Source organism: Dermacentor albipictus, chromosome 6 (genome assembly GCF_038994185.2).
Source record: "Dermacentor albipictus isolate Rhodes 1998 colony chromosome 6, USDA_Dalb.pri_finalv2, whole genome shotgun sequence".
NCBI classification, from domain to species: Eukaryota; Metazoa; Arthropoda; class Arachnida; order Ixodida; family Ixodidae; genus Dermacentor; species Dermacentor albipictus.
This window is the reverse complement of record NC_091826.1, coordinates 32,039,328-32,057,094: the sequence shown is the minus strand read 5'-3', so window position 1 is coordinate 32,057,094 and position 17,767 is coordinate 32,039,328. Positions and strand designations below refer to the sequence as shown.

At 48.0% G+C, this 17,767-nt stretch overlaps 1 protein-coding gene and 2 long non-coding RNA genes across 6 annotated transcripts in view; 1 reads left to right on the top strand and 2 right to left on the bottom strand.

The window, feature by feature from the left end:
- The window catches only part of LOC139060931 (uncharacterized), a 48,239-nt gene extending 38,335 nt beyond the window's left edge, over window positions 1-9,904 (bottom strand). For both annotated transcript variants that reach the window (XR_011515113.1, XR_011515114.1), the window contains exon 1: window positions 9,779-9,904. This is a non-coding gene — a long non-coding RNA (uncharacterized lncRNA). The remainder of the gene's footprint in view (window positions 1-9,778) is intronic.
- LOC139060928 (uncharacterized) overlaps window positions 3,750-17,767 on the top strand; it is a 30,514-nt gene continuing 16,496 nt past the window's right edge. Inside the window, exons 1-7 of one of the 3 annotated variants that reach the window (XM_070540278.1) lie at window positions 3,750-3,863; window positions 6,078-6,326; window positions 8,187-8,373; window positions 9,794-10,043; window positions 11,632-11,805; window positions 14,447-14,790; window positions 16,854-17,045. In XM_070540278.1, the coding sequence (XP_070396379.1) occupies window positions 6,080-6,326; window positions 8,187-8,373; window positions 9,794-10,043; window positions 11,632-11,805; window positions 14,447-14,790; window positions 16,854-17,045 (1,394 nt within the window). In that variant the 5' untranslated portion in view covers window positions 3,750-3,863; window positions 6,078-6,079. The other 2 variants (XM_070540277.1, XM_070540276.1) reach the window with 2 other exon arrangements.
- On the bottom strand, window positions 9,930-16,957 carry LOC139060929 (uncharacterized). Its single transcript, XR_011515111.1, has 3 exons — window positions 16,820-16,957; window positions 11,549-11,763; window positions 9,930-10,067 (listed from the first exon to the last, which is right to left on the bottom strand). It is a non-coding gene; the product is annotated as an uncharacterized lncRNA (long non-coding RNA).

Here is a 17,767-nt window from a genome sequence, read left to right as displayed (position 1 = left end):
AATGGGGGTGAATGAAAATAGATGAATAAGTAAGCACTCATGTCATCTGCGTAGAAAAGTATATCAGGTGTCTGTAGCGCAACAAACTAGCAATACGAATAATAATGCAAATAAGAAACAATAGGCACTACAATTGACGCTTGTGGTAGGTCATATTTCACGCACCAAAACATGGCAGCCGAAAACGCCTATACGGATGGAGTAAACCTTAAGAGCTATAAACTTTTAAACCAACTTGACGAGCTAATAATTAAACCAAATATATGGAGGTTCGTATGTTTAAACTGTTATTCTCTGTGCGAGTTAACAAAATTAACTGCTTTGGAGGGCAAACTGTGATAAGAAAAGATTATTATTGGGTCTAATAAGGCCGAACAATGAATTTCCTGATAATACTTATGGAGACGTTTTATGTAACGCCGAGGGTGGCAGAAGTGGTAGGAGGGGGGGGGGGGGGAGTTACTTTCCCAAACATAGCCATCTTTATGTATGGATTAGGCTCATTTAACCCCGAACGGTGCTCTTTGTGTTGTTAGCTTGTATACGCATGAGCTAGAATTCCTGTTTTATGTCGCGCTCGAGTTCTTCCAAGGGCACCAGTACGGGAGAAGGTACGAATAGTAGTCAAACGGACCGCCAACAGAGTGGCGGAGCAGGCCAGCATAATCCGCGGAATTAACGCCTAAAGAAGCGGATAATCTTTCGCTAAAGCTGCATGCGTAACGCTAGGTTCCGACCGCGAAGCACGCCAAATTATCGGTGTCGAGTCGCAGTTTTGCTCTAGGACAAAATACACGTAGGGCCAATTAAGGGGGATTTGTGAAGCTCCTGACAGAGGCGTATGCCCGGTCTAATAAGCTGTATACAGTGCGTATATAAATTAAAAGTATTGCCATGTTATTGTTAATTTTTAGGTTGCACGTCACGCCATTCCTGGTAGTCTGCCTATGTGCATAGTCTTGGTTATCGAACTCCATTTACGAATGTTTTATTTAGGCAAACCTGCCAATTGCGAAGTTGTCGTTCTAGGCAACATCCGATTAAGCAACGGTGAGCGTTTTACATACTGATGAAATAATATATCTGCGCCTCAGAAGAAAGCCCACGGCATTTTCACGCACACACACATACACACACACACGCACACACACACACAAAAAAAAAGATGACTACACATTTCTACACCCACCTCGCAGCTCTCGCAAATACACGATCTACGAACCAACCGTGTATTTAATATAGTTTACTGCAGTGGAGCACGTCACAAAACAATGATGAAGTTAAAGGAAGAGTATCGTTTAGGAGTAGCCATGAAGTAGCTTATTTCGGCTGTGGATAATAAAGGCAGCCCAGATATTAACCTCTAATTGCGACTCAAATGCATACATTCCGTAGGACTTGTGGAGTTCATGAAGTGTCCTCGATTGACAGCCTGTGAAATCAATATGTTAACTTTCATTGTGAGCTTACGAGTGATGATTAGATGGGGCCGCATAGGAAACACAATTAGTAAAGTGCCAAACACCACCGTTTACGGAATACTTTAGTATACTACTCTCCAATTTACAGACCCACCGAAGAATATGACAGCGGGGTTTGAAGTGGACAAAACAGGAGCGAAGCTGTAAGCAGCCAAAATTTTCATAGACGAGAGGCTTCTAATATTTCCATTCTGCTAGGCTGGGTCTCTGAAGAGACCGAGCTCCGGCAGCACTTTTCTGCGGTACGGTTCATCACGCACCTCTGACAGACATTCATCACCACTCCCACCGCGCCACGGACATCGCGGCATGCGTAACAACCAAAAACTGCGTCATGAGTACCCTAGCTATAAGCGCTACAAGAAGACTCACCTACGGGAAATAGAAGCTTCAGTATCACTCTAACCAGGGCTAAGAAACCAAATTGTGCGGCATTACGTGCCACAACCACGATCTATCTGTTTATGAGGGCCACCCAAATGTAAACAACCTACTGATGACCATGATTTAGTGGCATCCTCTTTAGTATAGGGTGTTTGCAAGTAGTCATTTAGCCTGCTCGAGCTAATCAGGTATACTACACATGCTTTTCACTCTAGCCTTATTGCATGCGCAAAAATGCTGACAAATCGATCGCACCCTCTGATGGAGCGATTTTTACATTGTGTGCCAGCGATGCTTTGGCAGACCCTGGGACACGTAGACAATTGTGCGGGCTCTCGAAGCCAGGCAGCCGTAACCGTGCGTAGCCGAGTGCTTACCTGTGTAGGCACTCAGCTACGTCGTCAGAAGTCGTAAGAAGTCTGCTTGTTGATCTGTTCGGTATGTTCTTGGACGCGCTAGTGTCATGGCGTTCACTGACGTAGCATTTCGCCCCTTAGTCCAAATGGACGTGAGCGAAGCGAGCGTTCATATGAAAGGCTCTCTCTCTCTCTCTCTCTCTCTCTCTCTCTCTCTCTCTCTCTCTCTCTCTCTCTCTCTCTAGTGGCACGGCACAATCAGTAGCACACTATAACAGCAGAATAAATAACGAAATAGTGGAATGCAGAGCACCGCTTATAACTGCAAAGCATTACAAATGCCATCCACTTGCATATGCCCTAATGTACGCGTCATTTTCTTTGGTGAGGGCAGCAATCCACCACCAAACAAGCAGCTCGCCGCACGACATACCTGCAGTCACAGAGAGAGAGAGAAAAAAAACTTTATTGATTCTATCAAGGGGTTTAGCGGTGAGCCGTCTTGCGCTTGCTGCCTGGCTCTTCAGCACGGGTGCGCCCCTATTCCAGGGCTCCACTGAGCCTGGCCACTTCGCACGCGTGCTGCACCATTGCCCTTTGGGCGGTGAGCTCGCTGCTGGTGAGCAGGCCCTCCCATTGCTCCGCACTCGGGTTTTTATGTTTATGGAATGTGTAGTTATGCTTACATTCCCATGTTATGTGGTAAAGGGTTGGTATTTCTCCGCACCATGGGCAGGAGTTTCTGTCGCAGAACGATTGTCTTAAGAGGAAGCTTTAGCTCGGGCCCAACTCCGACGCGGCCTATTCAAATACATGTAAAAACGCAAGAACGTTTTTCTGAGATAACCCCTGGACCGATTTTAATGAAATTTGTTGCATTTGAGAGAAAAAGTTAAATTCTAGTGACTGTTGGAAGTGGAATTTTGATTTAGGGCTTTAATTTTGTTAAAAGGATTTTCAAAAATTCAGACGTTTGAAAAAAATAGAAGCGCGAAGTTTACAAACTAATATCTCTGCATCAAGAACAGATATCGCGATTCTGTCAACGGCATCCATTAGACCATTCAAAGCGGACAAATTTGTTATGTCAGTTTACATCTTGCGTGAATTTGTTACGTTGTTTTCGAGGGTTCTGCAAAAGTTGTAATTACACATTTCCCCATTTTTTGAGGTTCATGTGTAACATATCAATTTTGTCAGCTTTAGATGTGCTATCAGGTACAATTCACAGAATTGCGATATCATGTTTTCTTGCTGAGTTACGGAGTTGTAAACTTGATAGTTTCGTTTTCTGAAAATTTGCGATTTTTGCCAAATTTTTATAAAAAATTGACGACCTAAATCGAAAATTCGAAACCAACAGTCACTAGATTTTAAGTTTTTCTTTTAAATGCAGCAAACCCCGTCAAATTTGGTGCAGTGGTTGCCTAGAAAAACGAATTCTCCTTTTACATGTATTTAGATAGGAGCACCCGAGCTAAAGCTTCCTCTTAAGCTTGACAACTGAAAAAAAAAAAAAACATGTGGCACGCGGGCAATATGAAAGTTGAAAGCGAAGAAGAAGACTGATTCGTATCGCGAGCCCCGTGCAATCGCGCGCTCGCTCGTGACCACGCCAGAAGAAGAAGAAGCCTGCGACCCGGTAAGCCAGCACGGCGGAGCTCCGTGACATCTCCACAGCCCTTTTTCTTTCTTTCCTCCATCCTGCCTTCCTTTTTCTGCATGAAACACTCGTTTAGGAACAGCCCCAAACGCTGACCAAGACAGAAGAATGTCTATTCAGCTGACTAAAGGTAATCGCTTCGGCAACGCGTGCGAATAGGCGCCGGTGTGGGTTGCGCTTTCGAGGACGAGGACACTGTAAAGGCACACAGATAAACAACAAACTGGAGCGTGTGCAAAACGGGTATATGTTTGCCTTACTGTGTCGGCGTCCTCGACAGCTCAACCCACACCACTGTACACAATTCCATCTCGCCCCAGATACGGCACTCTTACGAGTAGACCCTGTCGGAGCGGTCGGGTCTCTTTCTTTCCTGGAGGGCTTTTGTTGGCTTATGGCTGGATTGTGCTGTTAGGTTGCCGTCCTTCTCCCGCGGAAGGGCGATTTTTCTGGCACGCGCCGTCGTAATTCGCTTAAGCGTACGCGCTCATTCTTTCAGATAGGCCTAACTGCGCAGCAAGACGCACGTTAGCATGGTAAATGGGGACGTTTTTAATGTCCCGAAACTGAAGAGTAGGTCGTCAGGGACGACGACTTTGAGGCCGGCTCCCCGTTAAATTAGACGACCCGGGTTTCCTTAGCGCACGCACCCGACACCCTGTACACGAGTGTTCTCGCATGCACCGTATATAGAACGTAGCCCGTTGGCTTATAGCATAATTAATAAGGTAAGACTGTAGGCAACCAATGGGTATTGCAATTTCTCTTTGCTTAAGCCAGGCAGACATCAGAGCCACATTATTTTGAGAAAGTACACGAAACGGGTTCTCCGCTTGAAGATGGTCACGTTGAGTTACAAAAATTGCAGTGCAGTTTGAGACTGCACGTTCACGCATAGCGGCCACCCACAGCGTGCTGGAGAATATAGGATCGCATGGGAAAATTAACGTTTATGGCGGCACTTTAAATCAAACGTAGGGAGTCCGGGCTGACCGTACTGAATGGGTCTCTCATATTTCACTACAGTCCTTATGTCGGTTTCTCTCGCGTTAATATATGACTCGTATAGGACTAACGTGAATCCAGCTTTTGCGCATCGGGCGAGCTGCTTTGCGCGATTGATGACCTTTTATTTATTAATGCGAAGGCCTGGGTGATTAGTACTGCTGCGTTTAGGGATGCGGAATAATTTTCGCCTTATTGTCTTTAACGTCCACGTAAATCTATTAGGACAAGCCTTTGTTCTGTGCTCTAGCTCTACAGAATTCGCTCTACAGAATTCTTTCGTGCGCGTTTATTTACTCGTGGTTTTTCGAGATTCCGCCAAAATAATGTGTCGCACGGTAAGTCGGCGCGTTGCGGAACTATGGGAGTGACGATTTGTGCCAAAACTTCATCTTTGTTTCTTTGGCAGCATCCATGCACCGCAACGTACGGTGTCACCACCTTCGAAAAGCTTACTCATCCACGAGTTAATAGATTGCGCACGGGTATTATACGCTTCGCGGAAACGGCCCCTGGTCAAAAAGGACTAGCGACTGTGTGGGGCAGACCCTTGTGCCCGTATGAGCAGACCGACGTGCTCAAGTCACATGTTTCGCTGTATTTCTTTGGACTCGTATAGTGTAAGGCAGAAACCTGGAGGCTTACGAAACGGGTTCTATTTAAATTAAGGATGACACAACGGGCTATGGAAAGAAGAATGATATGTGTAAGGTTAAGGGATAAGAAGAGAGCAGATTGGGTGAGGGAACAAACGCGAGGTCATGACATCTTAGTTGAAATCAAGAAAAAGAAATGGGCCTGGGCCCGACATGTAATTAGAAGGGAAGATAACCGATGGTCATTAAGGGTTACGGACTGGATTCAAAAAGAGAAGGGAAGCGTAGCAGGGGTCGGGCAGAAAGTTAGGTGGGCGGATGAGATAAGGAAGTTTGCAGGGTCAACATGGCCACAATTAAGACAGGACCGGGGTAGCTGGAGAAGTATGGGAGAGGCCTTTGCCCCGCAGTGGGCATAGCCCCGCTGATAATGATGATGATGATGATGATGATAGTTAAGAAACCATTACCGTTAAAGTCTAAAGCGTTTCGTTTTCCTGTTTACACCCTACATTCAACGGCGTAGTAGCGGCTGCCTCAGTCGCATCGAGTGATCTTGTACGTACGGTAATATGCTCGCCTCTATTCGCAGCCATGGACTTCCGGCTGACGGAGCCCCGGCTGAGTCCCGCGCAGCAGGCGCTGTTCATGCGAGTCGGACTCGTCCTGCTCGCGCTGGTGGTCGTCATGACCACCGTGCTGCTGGTGCTTACCCGCAGCCAGCACGGGTTCCCGCTGCGGCTACGAGGGGGCGCCGGCGCGGCCGGGCGCTTCCCGCGCCGGGCCGCGCACCTGTGCAACACTACCTCCTGCCGCCTGACCGCGACGCTGCTGAAGGCGAGTGCACGCAGGGGCCGTATCGTGGTCGTTGTAACAAATATTGCTGGCGTTCTGGAAGGTCGGTGCAGAAACCGTTAGCTGCAGATCAAAAATCAAAGAGGGGTGGCCTGCGCGTGGAGTAGCGCACTGCGGTATAAAAGTTACAAACAGGGCTGAGTTGCCTCAGAAACGCCGGCCTACGTTTCGACAAGTGGGCCTATCTTTGTCAAGGGGGCCTTTGACAACAAATAGGCTCATTTATCAAAGCGTAGACCCGACTTTCTGCGTCACCTTATCCATGTTTATAGCTACACATTAAGAATTTCAGCAACAGCTTCATTTGTTTCAAACTGAAAAATACACGCAGTACATTTGGAGAAGGTCCGAAGAACAAGCCTTACTGTTGTGCCTGCCTTCGAAAGCGTAACCCATACCAGTATACCGGAAACAGTGATTCCACTGGGCCTCTCGGCCATTGACCATCGTTAACTGCGAACAGCTCTTGGGAAACATGCCACACTGACCAATGCGGGGTGAACAAATGCCATGTAAAGTTGGAGCCATGTATAACCGTTCAGACTTGCCTTTGTTATACGGATAAGAAAGTGAAAACAAGTTTCTTGTCAGAGCTTCGGTTCCAGGCTAAGGCTTGCTTCGTTCGCTGCAGCTGACGAGGTGGCCCCACTGCGCACGGAGCAGCACTACCGATACACACGCCGAAAGTGAACAGGGGACACGGCTCTCGTCTTGTGTGCCCCTGATTGAGCTACGCCTTGCATATGTTGCTCACGAATGCGTTTGCCAAACTGAGTTGTAGTAACGGCTGTATACTGTGATTGCGCTGGTGAAGATGTTTTCTTTTTTCCACTTCGTAATTTCCAGCAGTCGGTGTTCTACCGAGGCATTTAATCTATGGAAGTGCTCAAGTACAGCACTTCTTCAACACTGTTTGCGCCTGTCCTGTCTTCTTCCTTGTGATCGTCTACAAAGCGCACCTAATCTTACCAAACACTGCTTCGTTTATTCGTCGGGAACCGGCGTATTCCGTTCATAGTTGGATTATCTTTGCGTTACCATCACTGCCAGTCAAACGATTCAAACTAGATTGGAAAGCGGAATTGGGTTAAACGTCCTTGCTCATGGCTAAGAGCTGTTTGGCACAACAACACCTCAAATGACGAGCGCCATAGAACCCACAGTGAGTCCAGAGAAATAATCGAGAACAGAAGCACCATTTTTAATTTTTAAGCAACCTTTACTCAATGTCATATTATTGTTACCATTACATATTTTCAAGCAATTTTTTATCTTTATTTTATTTCCACCTAAAGGACTGGGTAAGAAAGTGAAAATGCGAAATATGTCCAGTGGAAGCCAAATCCGCAACCTCAACGCGATGTGTTCTGTGTTCTACCAATTTGCTACAATGATAGCTGGCCCAGTCCCTTTTGCAAACTATGTGCATGCGTTTTTTTAATGTTGTACTGCTTTGCCCTCCTGTCGTGGATGTAATGGTCGCTAGGCCTTGAGGCGAGTGTAAGGTATTAACGCAGTCCCATAGACCAATATTTTTTGTAAATTCGCTTTAACAAACAATGTTATGTAACATAGCCAGCGTTAGACAGCGCGTTATCTGTGTCTCTATTCCGTTATACCACTCGGGTTCCGAACCCGAGACCTATAGTGGTCAGGAGTAGCGCGCCGCAGCTACCGAGTCATCGTGGTCGCTGATTTGTTGCGTTGTCAGAGGCGTTGTCGCCACAACGCGTGTAGGTAAACGTGAGCACGTGAATGCCATTTTGATTACCTTCGAGATGGCGCGCTATACGCGTCTCCGATCCCGGAGGCCCTTGTTCATATCAGCACATTGCCTCGCAGGAAGCGCTGGGGCGCCGCGGCAGCCCGTGCGACAACCTGTACGCGTACGTGTGCTCGGGATGGTTGCAGGGGCCCTCATTCACCAGCGCGCACGACAGCCAGATGGCGCTGGTGACGTGGCACGCGCGCTCTGGGCTCAGGCGCATCGCTCAGGGCGCGAACACCACGGTCCACACTATTTCTGGCGAGCGGTGAGAGAAAACGTCACCTAGATCACTAGTGGAAGCACTCACATTCCCTCCGGCCCTTTTTTTTTTATTGAGATGAATATTAGGAGAGGTTGGCGCCTTTATGGTGGCACCGGCTACTCCTTGTCACTTGGCAAAGGAAACAAGTTTGCGTAAAAAGGGAGAAGAGCGACACGAAAGATGGCACTCAGTAGAACACTGGATGAATAAAAAATATAGAGTCCAACAGTACATGAGTTGCAAAGTTCTGTGCATAAGTCCAGTCCACGTACGCATATATAAAGTCAGATATTTAGAACAGTCATAATATTCAACACATGTAATTCACTGCAAGTACAGAACAGAATTATACATATTGCATAAAGTTGCGATCGCCTCATAAACCAATTATGAATCACGAACGTTTATGTTGCTCATTTAGCGCATTCGGATCATCTGATGCCTAATATTTTCCCAAAATGTTGGTCTCCTCTAAAAACTTTTTCAGAGCAAGAAGCGCTCTTTTTTGAAGGCCCGCAGTTGGCCATGGGCCAAGTATTTTTTTTAGAGTGAAAGGTCTTCTGTCTAATATCAACAAATTTATTTGCAGTACCCTTCTTTGTGGATTGTATTTAGTGCACTCGAGGAGAAGATGATGCACATCTTCGTCTCTATGGCCACAAGAACACTGTGGACTAGAGACACGTTTTATCCTGTACAGGAAGTGTTTAGTGAATGCTCGGTCACTGACCTTCATTTGTTCCGACAACCCGGCGTGTTGGCTCACCGGCCATGGTGTGCCGCTGCAAAGCACGAGGTAGCGGGATTTAATACAATATATATATATATATATATATATATATATATATATATATATATATATATATTCAGGGGTTTTAGGTGCTAAACCATGATTTGATTATGAGGCACGCCGTAGTGAGGGACTCCGGATTAGGTTCTTTAACGTGCACCTAATGCACGGGACACCGGCGTTTTTTTTTTCTTTTCTTTTCATCCTCATCGAAATGCCGCAGCCGCGGCCGGGATCCGACCCTGCACCCTCGGTCTTAGTAGTGCAACGACATAGCCACTACGCCACCACGTCGAATAGGTCGCGGGATCAAATCCTGGACGCGGCAGCCCCATTTCAGTGGGATATTGCTGCCCTAAAGTTTTTGAAATTCAAACAGCCTTCTGAAATATAATTCTTTGAAGAATGGTGAAAAAAAAAGATTATCTGAAATAAATTTGTTCATTCACGCTAGTGCACAGCGGTGAACTCCGATAGATAGCCGGAAAGGCAATGTCAAAATTCATGGACATGTACGTTTAATGTTTCTGGAGTGTGTGCATTTAAGGAGATGATTCGGAACGTAACGCAAGTTGCAGTCGACAAGAATTTTATGCATAAAATCGAGGTTATTCTTACCTACATGTGACGTAGACCGAGCGTGTCACCAAGCCAGCAGCCCCTTACCAGCAGTAACCAGCAGGGTCCACTGGGGCATGGCCAGGTGACGTCGAGCTCGGCCAAGGCTGCCGTGCTCTACAGAAGGTGTCTGGCGGCTTCGATTGAGCACCGCGCCGATGCCCTGGTCGCCTTCCTACAAGACCTAGGCCTCGGCACTTTCGATGACCACGTCGAGAACCCGGTCGAGCTTGCCATCAGGCTCGACCTATATTATGACCTCAAGGTGAGTCCACAGGAATCTTTGTCACTTGCACAGAGAAAAGAATACAGATACTTCGTGAGTTCTCTGCGTAAGTCACATGACACTTTCTATTTCTCATCGCTACTTCCTGGCGCTGCAAACAAGCCGTTTTTCACGTACTTGTCGCAGCAACGGAGACGTGCAGCTTGGATATGTGTAAAAATGTAAGCGGGAAAGGATAATTACATTCTCAGCTCTCATAATATTGAACTACCGTAAAGTGCAGCGCATCATCATGACCTGGACCGTCAAATTTCGAAGCCGTTAAATAGGACGAAATTTTTTTCTTAAAATGGTAAGAAAGTACGCGGTCCCCAGCCGCTGTGAGAATCGGCTGAAGTGAAGCTTTCAATGCTACTTTCGAAAGAGGTTGTTCTTGTTCAATTACCCTTTGGAAGCATAACACACGCGGCAATGCTCGACATGTTTACACCGCAACACCTCGCTCAACGTAAACTTGAGCTGCTGCAACACCGCGGACACATCCGACACAAACCAGTGTACCGCGCACCACATACCCACCGAGCCAAATTCGCCGTGCACGGGATATTTCTCAAAGTGCTTGATCGCACATGCAAACGACAAGGTTAGGCACCGCTGCCGTCTCACCATCGAATAACGACGCCACCCATGTTCACCTTTACGAGCAAGCGTCTTCGCTCGCTTTCCAGGTAGCGAAAGCTTCGCTTCTGAAGCCTGTCCTGTATGACCGGTCTACGCGATTGTCTAACAAGGCCTTGAGAGGTTCGAGTGTCCTCCTATGTCATTTACCTCTGCTGTAGTCGTCGCGGCACCCTGACTTTACAACTCGGCAGCTGTAGTTGTAGCTCACGGCTATATCGTCGAGCGCGAGGTGTACAGGGACGCTGGTGTGCCAAGAGTTTAGTGCCTGTTACAGTATAGGCGCGTACGGAGTTATTCTGAAGCCCTCTGCTATGGAATACATCAGCGCCGCTGTGCGCTTCAGGAAGTAAAACATTATCAGTCAGCCCCTTTTGAGCACAAAGACGCGGGTCCCGTTCCCGGTCGAGGCGGCCGTATTTAATTATTCGGGGCTAAATGCAAAAATACTATAGTGTGCTTAGACTTGGGCGCATGGTATAGAACGCCCAAGTGGCCGAAGATAATACTGGAACCTCGCGCCACGGCTTTTCTCGTAACCAGAGTTCAATAATACCAATCTATAAACGAGACATCATCAAAGATAAGCTAAACCGGGCCTAAACCTCCGAGCAGCATGCTCTTACGCTGTGCGATTCACTATTCATCCTGCGAAGCCAACAAAGGAAGTCCAGGAGCAGGCACACAGTGACAATGTTGTATTTACGATTATCCATGTGCCATAAAGCCACAAAACCATATCCACAAAACCAAGACGCAGAGAAGGACCTTTCTGTGCCGCTAACTATGAACATATGCAAAAAACAAAAACAAAGAAGACCCAGAGGAAACCTGCCCACATATTTTGGCATGTTCATTTTACTTACGGACATTCACCACCCATCGCCGAACATTTAGGCTTATTGTCACGGCGCCTCTGGCAACGCACCCCTTCTTTGGCTTTGTGCAGACGCTGTTCGACTTGCGTCGTCATCCGACATGGCGGGGACAAGATGGCCAACCGCTGCTATCCATGGGCCGTCGCAGTGACCTTGAACCGTGGCGCCGCGAGAGGAGTCACATGCGCCGGGACCAGGCATACCTGAAGTTCGTAAAGAGATACCTCAACGTAATTCTGGTGCAGGTGAGTGCGGGGTAACGCAGTGGTGGCGGTTGTTGTCACTCGCTTCCGGCTAGCTTGGGGATGAAGACTCAGACCACGTAATATCAAAACAGCGGAGCACGGGACCGCATAAAGGTAAACAAAAAAATTAGAAGAAGGCACTCTGGCGCTGCCACCACTCAGCTAAAATAGTGGATGATGATTAATACATGGATTTTTCTATTCTTCAATCTTCTCGACTCAGACGTTCTTATGGCGCAGTGCCACAAGAAGGTCTCAACATCTCTTAACCATTTAACTGGCAGCTCCACAATATTCTTACCCTAACAAAAACATCTGCAGAAGCAAGACGACTCTTTATATTAGTGTGCGTCTCAATTTACGCCTGTATATGCGTCTGCTCAACAGCGGCATTCAAAAAAATGTCAATCGTGAGCACGAGCAGATGTTTCGAAGACAAAGCTGGAAGACTTCGTCATCCACTTCTTAACGCACGTGGGGGTCATATTGTCACCAATGCGATATTTTTTCCTTTGTTTAAGCAAGCTGCTATATTTTTATCCCCGTAGAGGTACATCTGAAGAACATGAATTGACTTTGCCAAAGCAGGTACCAAACACCAGGTTTTGGCCATATTGACCTCCAACCAGCTCGTCAACAACATTTTTGACCTACTCTACCTCGATTAGTTTTTATGCGAAGCATATTACGAGGGCTCAACCCAGCTCCTCAGGCGCGGCGGTGTTGCCTTCAATACCACCTGACACCGTGACGTCACGAGAGAGGAGAAACGGGGCTCCAACTCGCGCCGTCGCTCGCGGCGTCGCGGCGGTATATAAGCAGCTGCGCTTGCCTCTGCTAGACACTCACGAGGTGAGATGCCTCCTGGAGACAGAGCTGCTCGTTGGAATGAGAAGCGAAGGTTGCGGCGTGCTACAGAGACTGATTTTCTAGGTGGCTTTGGCTCAACTCTTGCAAGATGGGCTGGGTGGGAATCGAACCAGGGTCTCCGGAGTGTGAGACGGAGACGCTACCACTGAGCCACGAGTACGATGCTTCAAAGCGGTACAAAAGCGCCTCTAGTGAATGCGGTGTTGCCTTAGAAACGCGCTGTTTCTAAGGCTCAGGCGTGCGTCGCTTGCTCAGGCGCACATTTCGTTGCCGCGCCGAACGCTGCGTTGCTCGACGCTCACCGCGTCCAATGCGGGGCGCGTAGTCGCTGCGCCGTAGCCCATTGTCTTACACCCCTTGGCGGGTCGATGGGAACGCTGTCGCGTTCCACTCTTGAAGGCGAAGCAGAGTAACGCATGAGTTGTTTCTACGTCTAGCCGAACCAAATATAGCCAAGCAACAGCAGTTCACCAGGCTAAACAGTGGTTCAACAACTAAAATAAAGGCTAGTATGCTTCGCATCCTGGGCTTAACCTTAGCTAAGCCACAGCCATATTTTTAGACACTCTTCTATATTTCAGCTGGTGTGTATTTGAGCAATATAAAGAAGTAAAGTAATAAAAATTTTCTAGGCCAAGTCTCTCTTGTCAGACAGAGGGTTAAGGATGATCTTTCTAAATTTGAAAGAAAATCGTTATTCTAGACGCATGAAGGCATCAAGTTTCAGCACGCAGGCATGGTCATTGTGAATTGTTCCTTTATAAAGCAATATTTAATTGATAGCGGTTCAATTTACAAATTCACAACGCCGTAGGTAGAAAGCCAGAAGGTCGAGTTTTAGGCAAATACATGCACTCCCAATCTTTTCCATGTTTTTCAAGCGCTAAACTTGGGGGCTTGCTGCATTTAAGCGCTACAGTTTCTTCCGGTAATTTTTGTACAAGACCCCATTACCAATCGTGCAATCAATACCTCGTTCGGGTCATGTTCAGCTCAAATGATGGCTGGCAGGATGCAAGTCTAATTTCCATATGTTCGACCGCCATTTGTTGCATACAGGTTTTGCCCCACTGCTGCCGCAGTGCTACTGAACCGCAGCTGTCGCCGCGTAGTTTTTCATGTTGCGTTGTATTGCCGTAAGGGCGCGTTTTGGGTCTGAATTTAACGAGCACTTGCTCGTCGCGTGCTTTTTTCTTGAAGTGTAATCATTTATTGGTTCGCTCATTCATGAGCTATATTCATCATCCCCACCACAACCATCATTAGCTTCAGCCTATTTTATTTAGTCAGCCATTTTATGGCCACTGTACGACCAAGGCCTCCCACAGCTATCTCCAGTTAATGCCTCGTAAGTTTAGTGATTCCACCGTACGCCTGCAAATTTCCTCTCCTTATCACACCATCTAATCATCTGTCATCGTCGACAGCATTTGTCCTTCCCCTGACATCCGTTTTGCTTTCCTGACAGACCACCAGTTACACAGCTGCACTCTGCAATACAAGATCCGCCAAACTACACTCTTCTTCTTGTAATCTCAGCTAGTACAGCAGCTGCACCAATATGCTCTCAAACCCGCACCGCCGTATTACAATCCCTTAATGTTAGTTTCATTCTTTTGGTATGGGCTAAATAGTCGATAGATACCTTCCACTCAAGGGACAGACAGTGATTTAGTCTAGCCGGCCCAAACCGTCAGCGCCGCCAACGCGGATATCAGAAGACGTGACAAGGCCTTACGCATTCAGCGACACCTGTCCTTCATTATTACAGGCTAACATCAGCGCCCACACCAACCAGACTGCGCGACATGCTCGCACGATGGACCGAATCGTGCACCGCATCGCGGCCACGGAAGAGGTCGTGCTTGAGATGACCGCAGTCATCCCCGACGATGACCCCAGCCAGTATCACGCCATCGTTCCCCTGCTGCCAAGCGGCAGTGCCTCACTATGGCCGCCGTCGCTGGCAATCAACAACTTCAGCGAGGTGGCCGTGGGCCATCCGGCCGTGCTTGGCTACCAAGACTTTCTTCTGTACGACCTGCCACCCTCCGGCGCAACCGGCTACGTCACCTGGGAGCTGGTGCGTCAGCTGCTTCCACTAGCGGACCAGAAGTGAGTGACCCCGACATTGTGAAGGAAGGCGACAGGTTTTTATATGATCGCGATTAACGTAAAACCGAGCACCTCTCTGTTTCCCCGATTCTCGTACACCCCGACATCGGAAAGTTTCAGAATATCGCGGACACAAAACTAGGAGATGCTGTAGGCCAGCCGTTACAAAAAAAAAAACGCGGAAGTAGTACAAAGGCGTTGGGAATTCTGGTGCGCAAAAGCCGCTAAAGAAGGATATTTCAATAGCCTATTATTGTGGTTGTTTCGTACCTCGCAAAGAAACGGGAAATGCTCAGTGCACATGGCGCTGGCCCGGTTACTTTGCTGCTGAGCGCGGGATCGCTGTTTAGATTCCGGCTACTTAGGCAGCGTTCCAATGGTGGAAGTACGTGAAAGGAATACAGGGTATAACCTTCTGAAGCAACTCGTGGGATACGAGACTCTCGGCATTGCCTGGCTGCAGACTGATTTTAACCAACTTGGTATATATATCGGGCGGTGCCACATCCGGCCGCACTGCAAATTTCGGTATCACACTGGACGCTACAAAACGCCGTCTAAGAAGCGTTTGACCGAGAGTTTTTCAAATCGTTTTATTATTGGAGGAGGCGGAAGAAATCAGCTGTCCTGATATCACCGCCAAGAGGGAAGCGTCGCTGCCAACGCACACTCTCCCTCCCTCTGCTGCGACATAGCATTCCCAAATCGCTGTTCATTCCCGGCCTTCTTTCATACCGGATACGAGGGACGTCGTGTCCCTGCTTGCCCCCCCCCCCCTTTTTTTTTTCAACGAAGCTGTTAAGGGCTAGTACCCCCCAGGATTGTGTCCGTGTGTCGGCACAAAACTCGAGCCTTCTTCCTCCGGCGTCCGCGTCTGACGTCACCTGCGTTCATGCCGTCGAGTACGAGCCATGATTGACGCAGCCATACTAGAATAAATCGTCATTGCTTGGGCTGATCCCGAAGATAGTGCAATGCCGGGCCGAGCCGTGGCGCCAGTGCAGTTCGCCATTAAGGGGCCTACATACACAGCTTCGCTGGTCATCCTTCGTCACGGAGTGGAAGGACACCGAGTTTTGTTTTCTATCCTCCTTTTTCTGGTGGCGTTGCAACTTCCGCATTAGATCATTGGTGATTGACTGACGAAAAATGTGCGGCGAAGAGACACTTGTGCATGTGACTGACACTCTCGGTGGGAGCGCGACTCCCTTAAGAGGAAGGCACGGGGTGTTTGGTTTCATACTTCAGCTGTTTCCGCATGCCAGCTTGATCGCCATCGCGTCATGTGCAGGCTGCACTTGTTTGTTTAAACGGGCCAAGCCTAGTGAGGGGTCCTTTAACATGCCCGCGAGGCTCAATGCGCAAGCATGTTTAAGTTTATTACCTGCAAGAGTACTGCGGATGTGGGCTGGGGTGAAATGGATACATTGTACTACGTACCCGTTGTGAAGTCATGTGAAGTCACAAAGTAGTTTGCTGTGAAGTAAAGAATTTTCAGAGCATCTGAAAATTTAAATATGGGGTTTTACTTATCCTAATCGGGATGTGTGAACACGAGGCATGCCGTACTGAAGCAGTCCTCGTTAATTTTGGAAACCTGGATTTCTTTAGCGCACAAATTATTATAAAGGCAAGTGCAACAGTGTTTCTGCATTTCCAACCTATCGGAATGCGGCTTCCCCTGTCGCGGTCGAACCGGCGACCTCGAGCTCAGAACCTCAACGTATGACCACTGGTCTGAAGAACTGAAGGCTGAATTTTGCGAAGTTCAAGAAAATTTTATTAAACCACAATGGCTCAAATATAACAATTAAACAACCTTTAAATCAATGGCGTCACACATTACTACTGGTGTCTTCACTGTGAAATTCGGAAATTAAACTTCGACCTCCATTTTCGCCTTTCATTAAGCAACTAGCTGTTGCCGCGAAAGTAGCGGATGCTTTGAAATAATACTTATTCAGTCGTAATCTGATTTACCGTTTCAGCGTACACTTTAGGCAAGGCATCAAAAAGACGCGACTCTCACCTATTCTTCGCATTTCCGTGTCTTCTCTCCCCAGGTTTTCGCACAGCGCAGGCGAGGCCACCTGCTTCGAGGCTGTGTACCGCCTCATGCCTTACCCGAGCGTCATGCCTGGCATGGAGGCGTTGGACTCGTACAAGGGCTGGCAGGAGGCGGAGCTCACCTTCCGAGACGTCGCCGAGGCCCTGGTCAGCTTCATGAAGAAGCAGGGTGTCGCTGTCCGGGCCGAGTGAGTGAGCGTGTTGTCACTTCGCAGTGACGGCGAACTGCAAGAAACAGCCCCAGAAGTCCGAGTTACGGACGTGACTTAACTGAGGTTTAGTATTTCACAAGTTCTTAATCGGGAGAGCTTGTGAACTTGGAATCGGGTGGGCCCTGGCAGACGAGCTACACTCGAATCGCAACGACGGCGGTGAGCACAATCGTCTGTAGTGGAAAATTTAAACTCATGGATCAAGCCATAGCGCTGCTCGCAACCAGCGCGGAAACTTCGCGTGCCCACCGCAACGCCCTAACAGACAAACCTAGGGATCGCAGGAAACAGTTTTGAGCAGCTTGGGCTGCGATTTCACGTCAGTAGCTTCACATTTCATCTTGCGGTACGTGTGTCCAGATACTTCGTCTCAGTGGGAGCCAACGTGCTTGAACGTTTGAGCGCATGCGCTTCTGCAACGGGCATGGGTATGTATGTCCTGAACTTGGCTGGACGTTCATAGAGCTGAAATGAAAATTGACAAAGATCCGCGTCTGTTACCAGACAAAAAAGCCGTATCGTACCTCCCTATAGAATGGTGTCAGCACATTTCAGTTGCACGCTCAAACTGCTGCAGCGCCTGCTGGCCAGCGCTGGTTCCTCTAACAAGACCCTTTCGCTATAGAATTAGTGACAACAGTCAAGAAATGTAGGATACGTGGAGGGACATCTTCCAACGAGCGATAACTTGATAACGG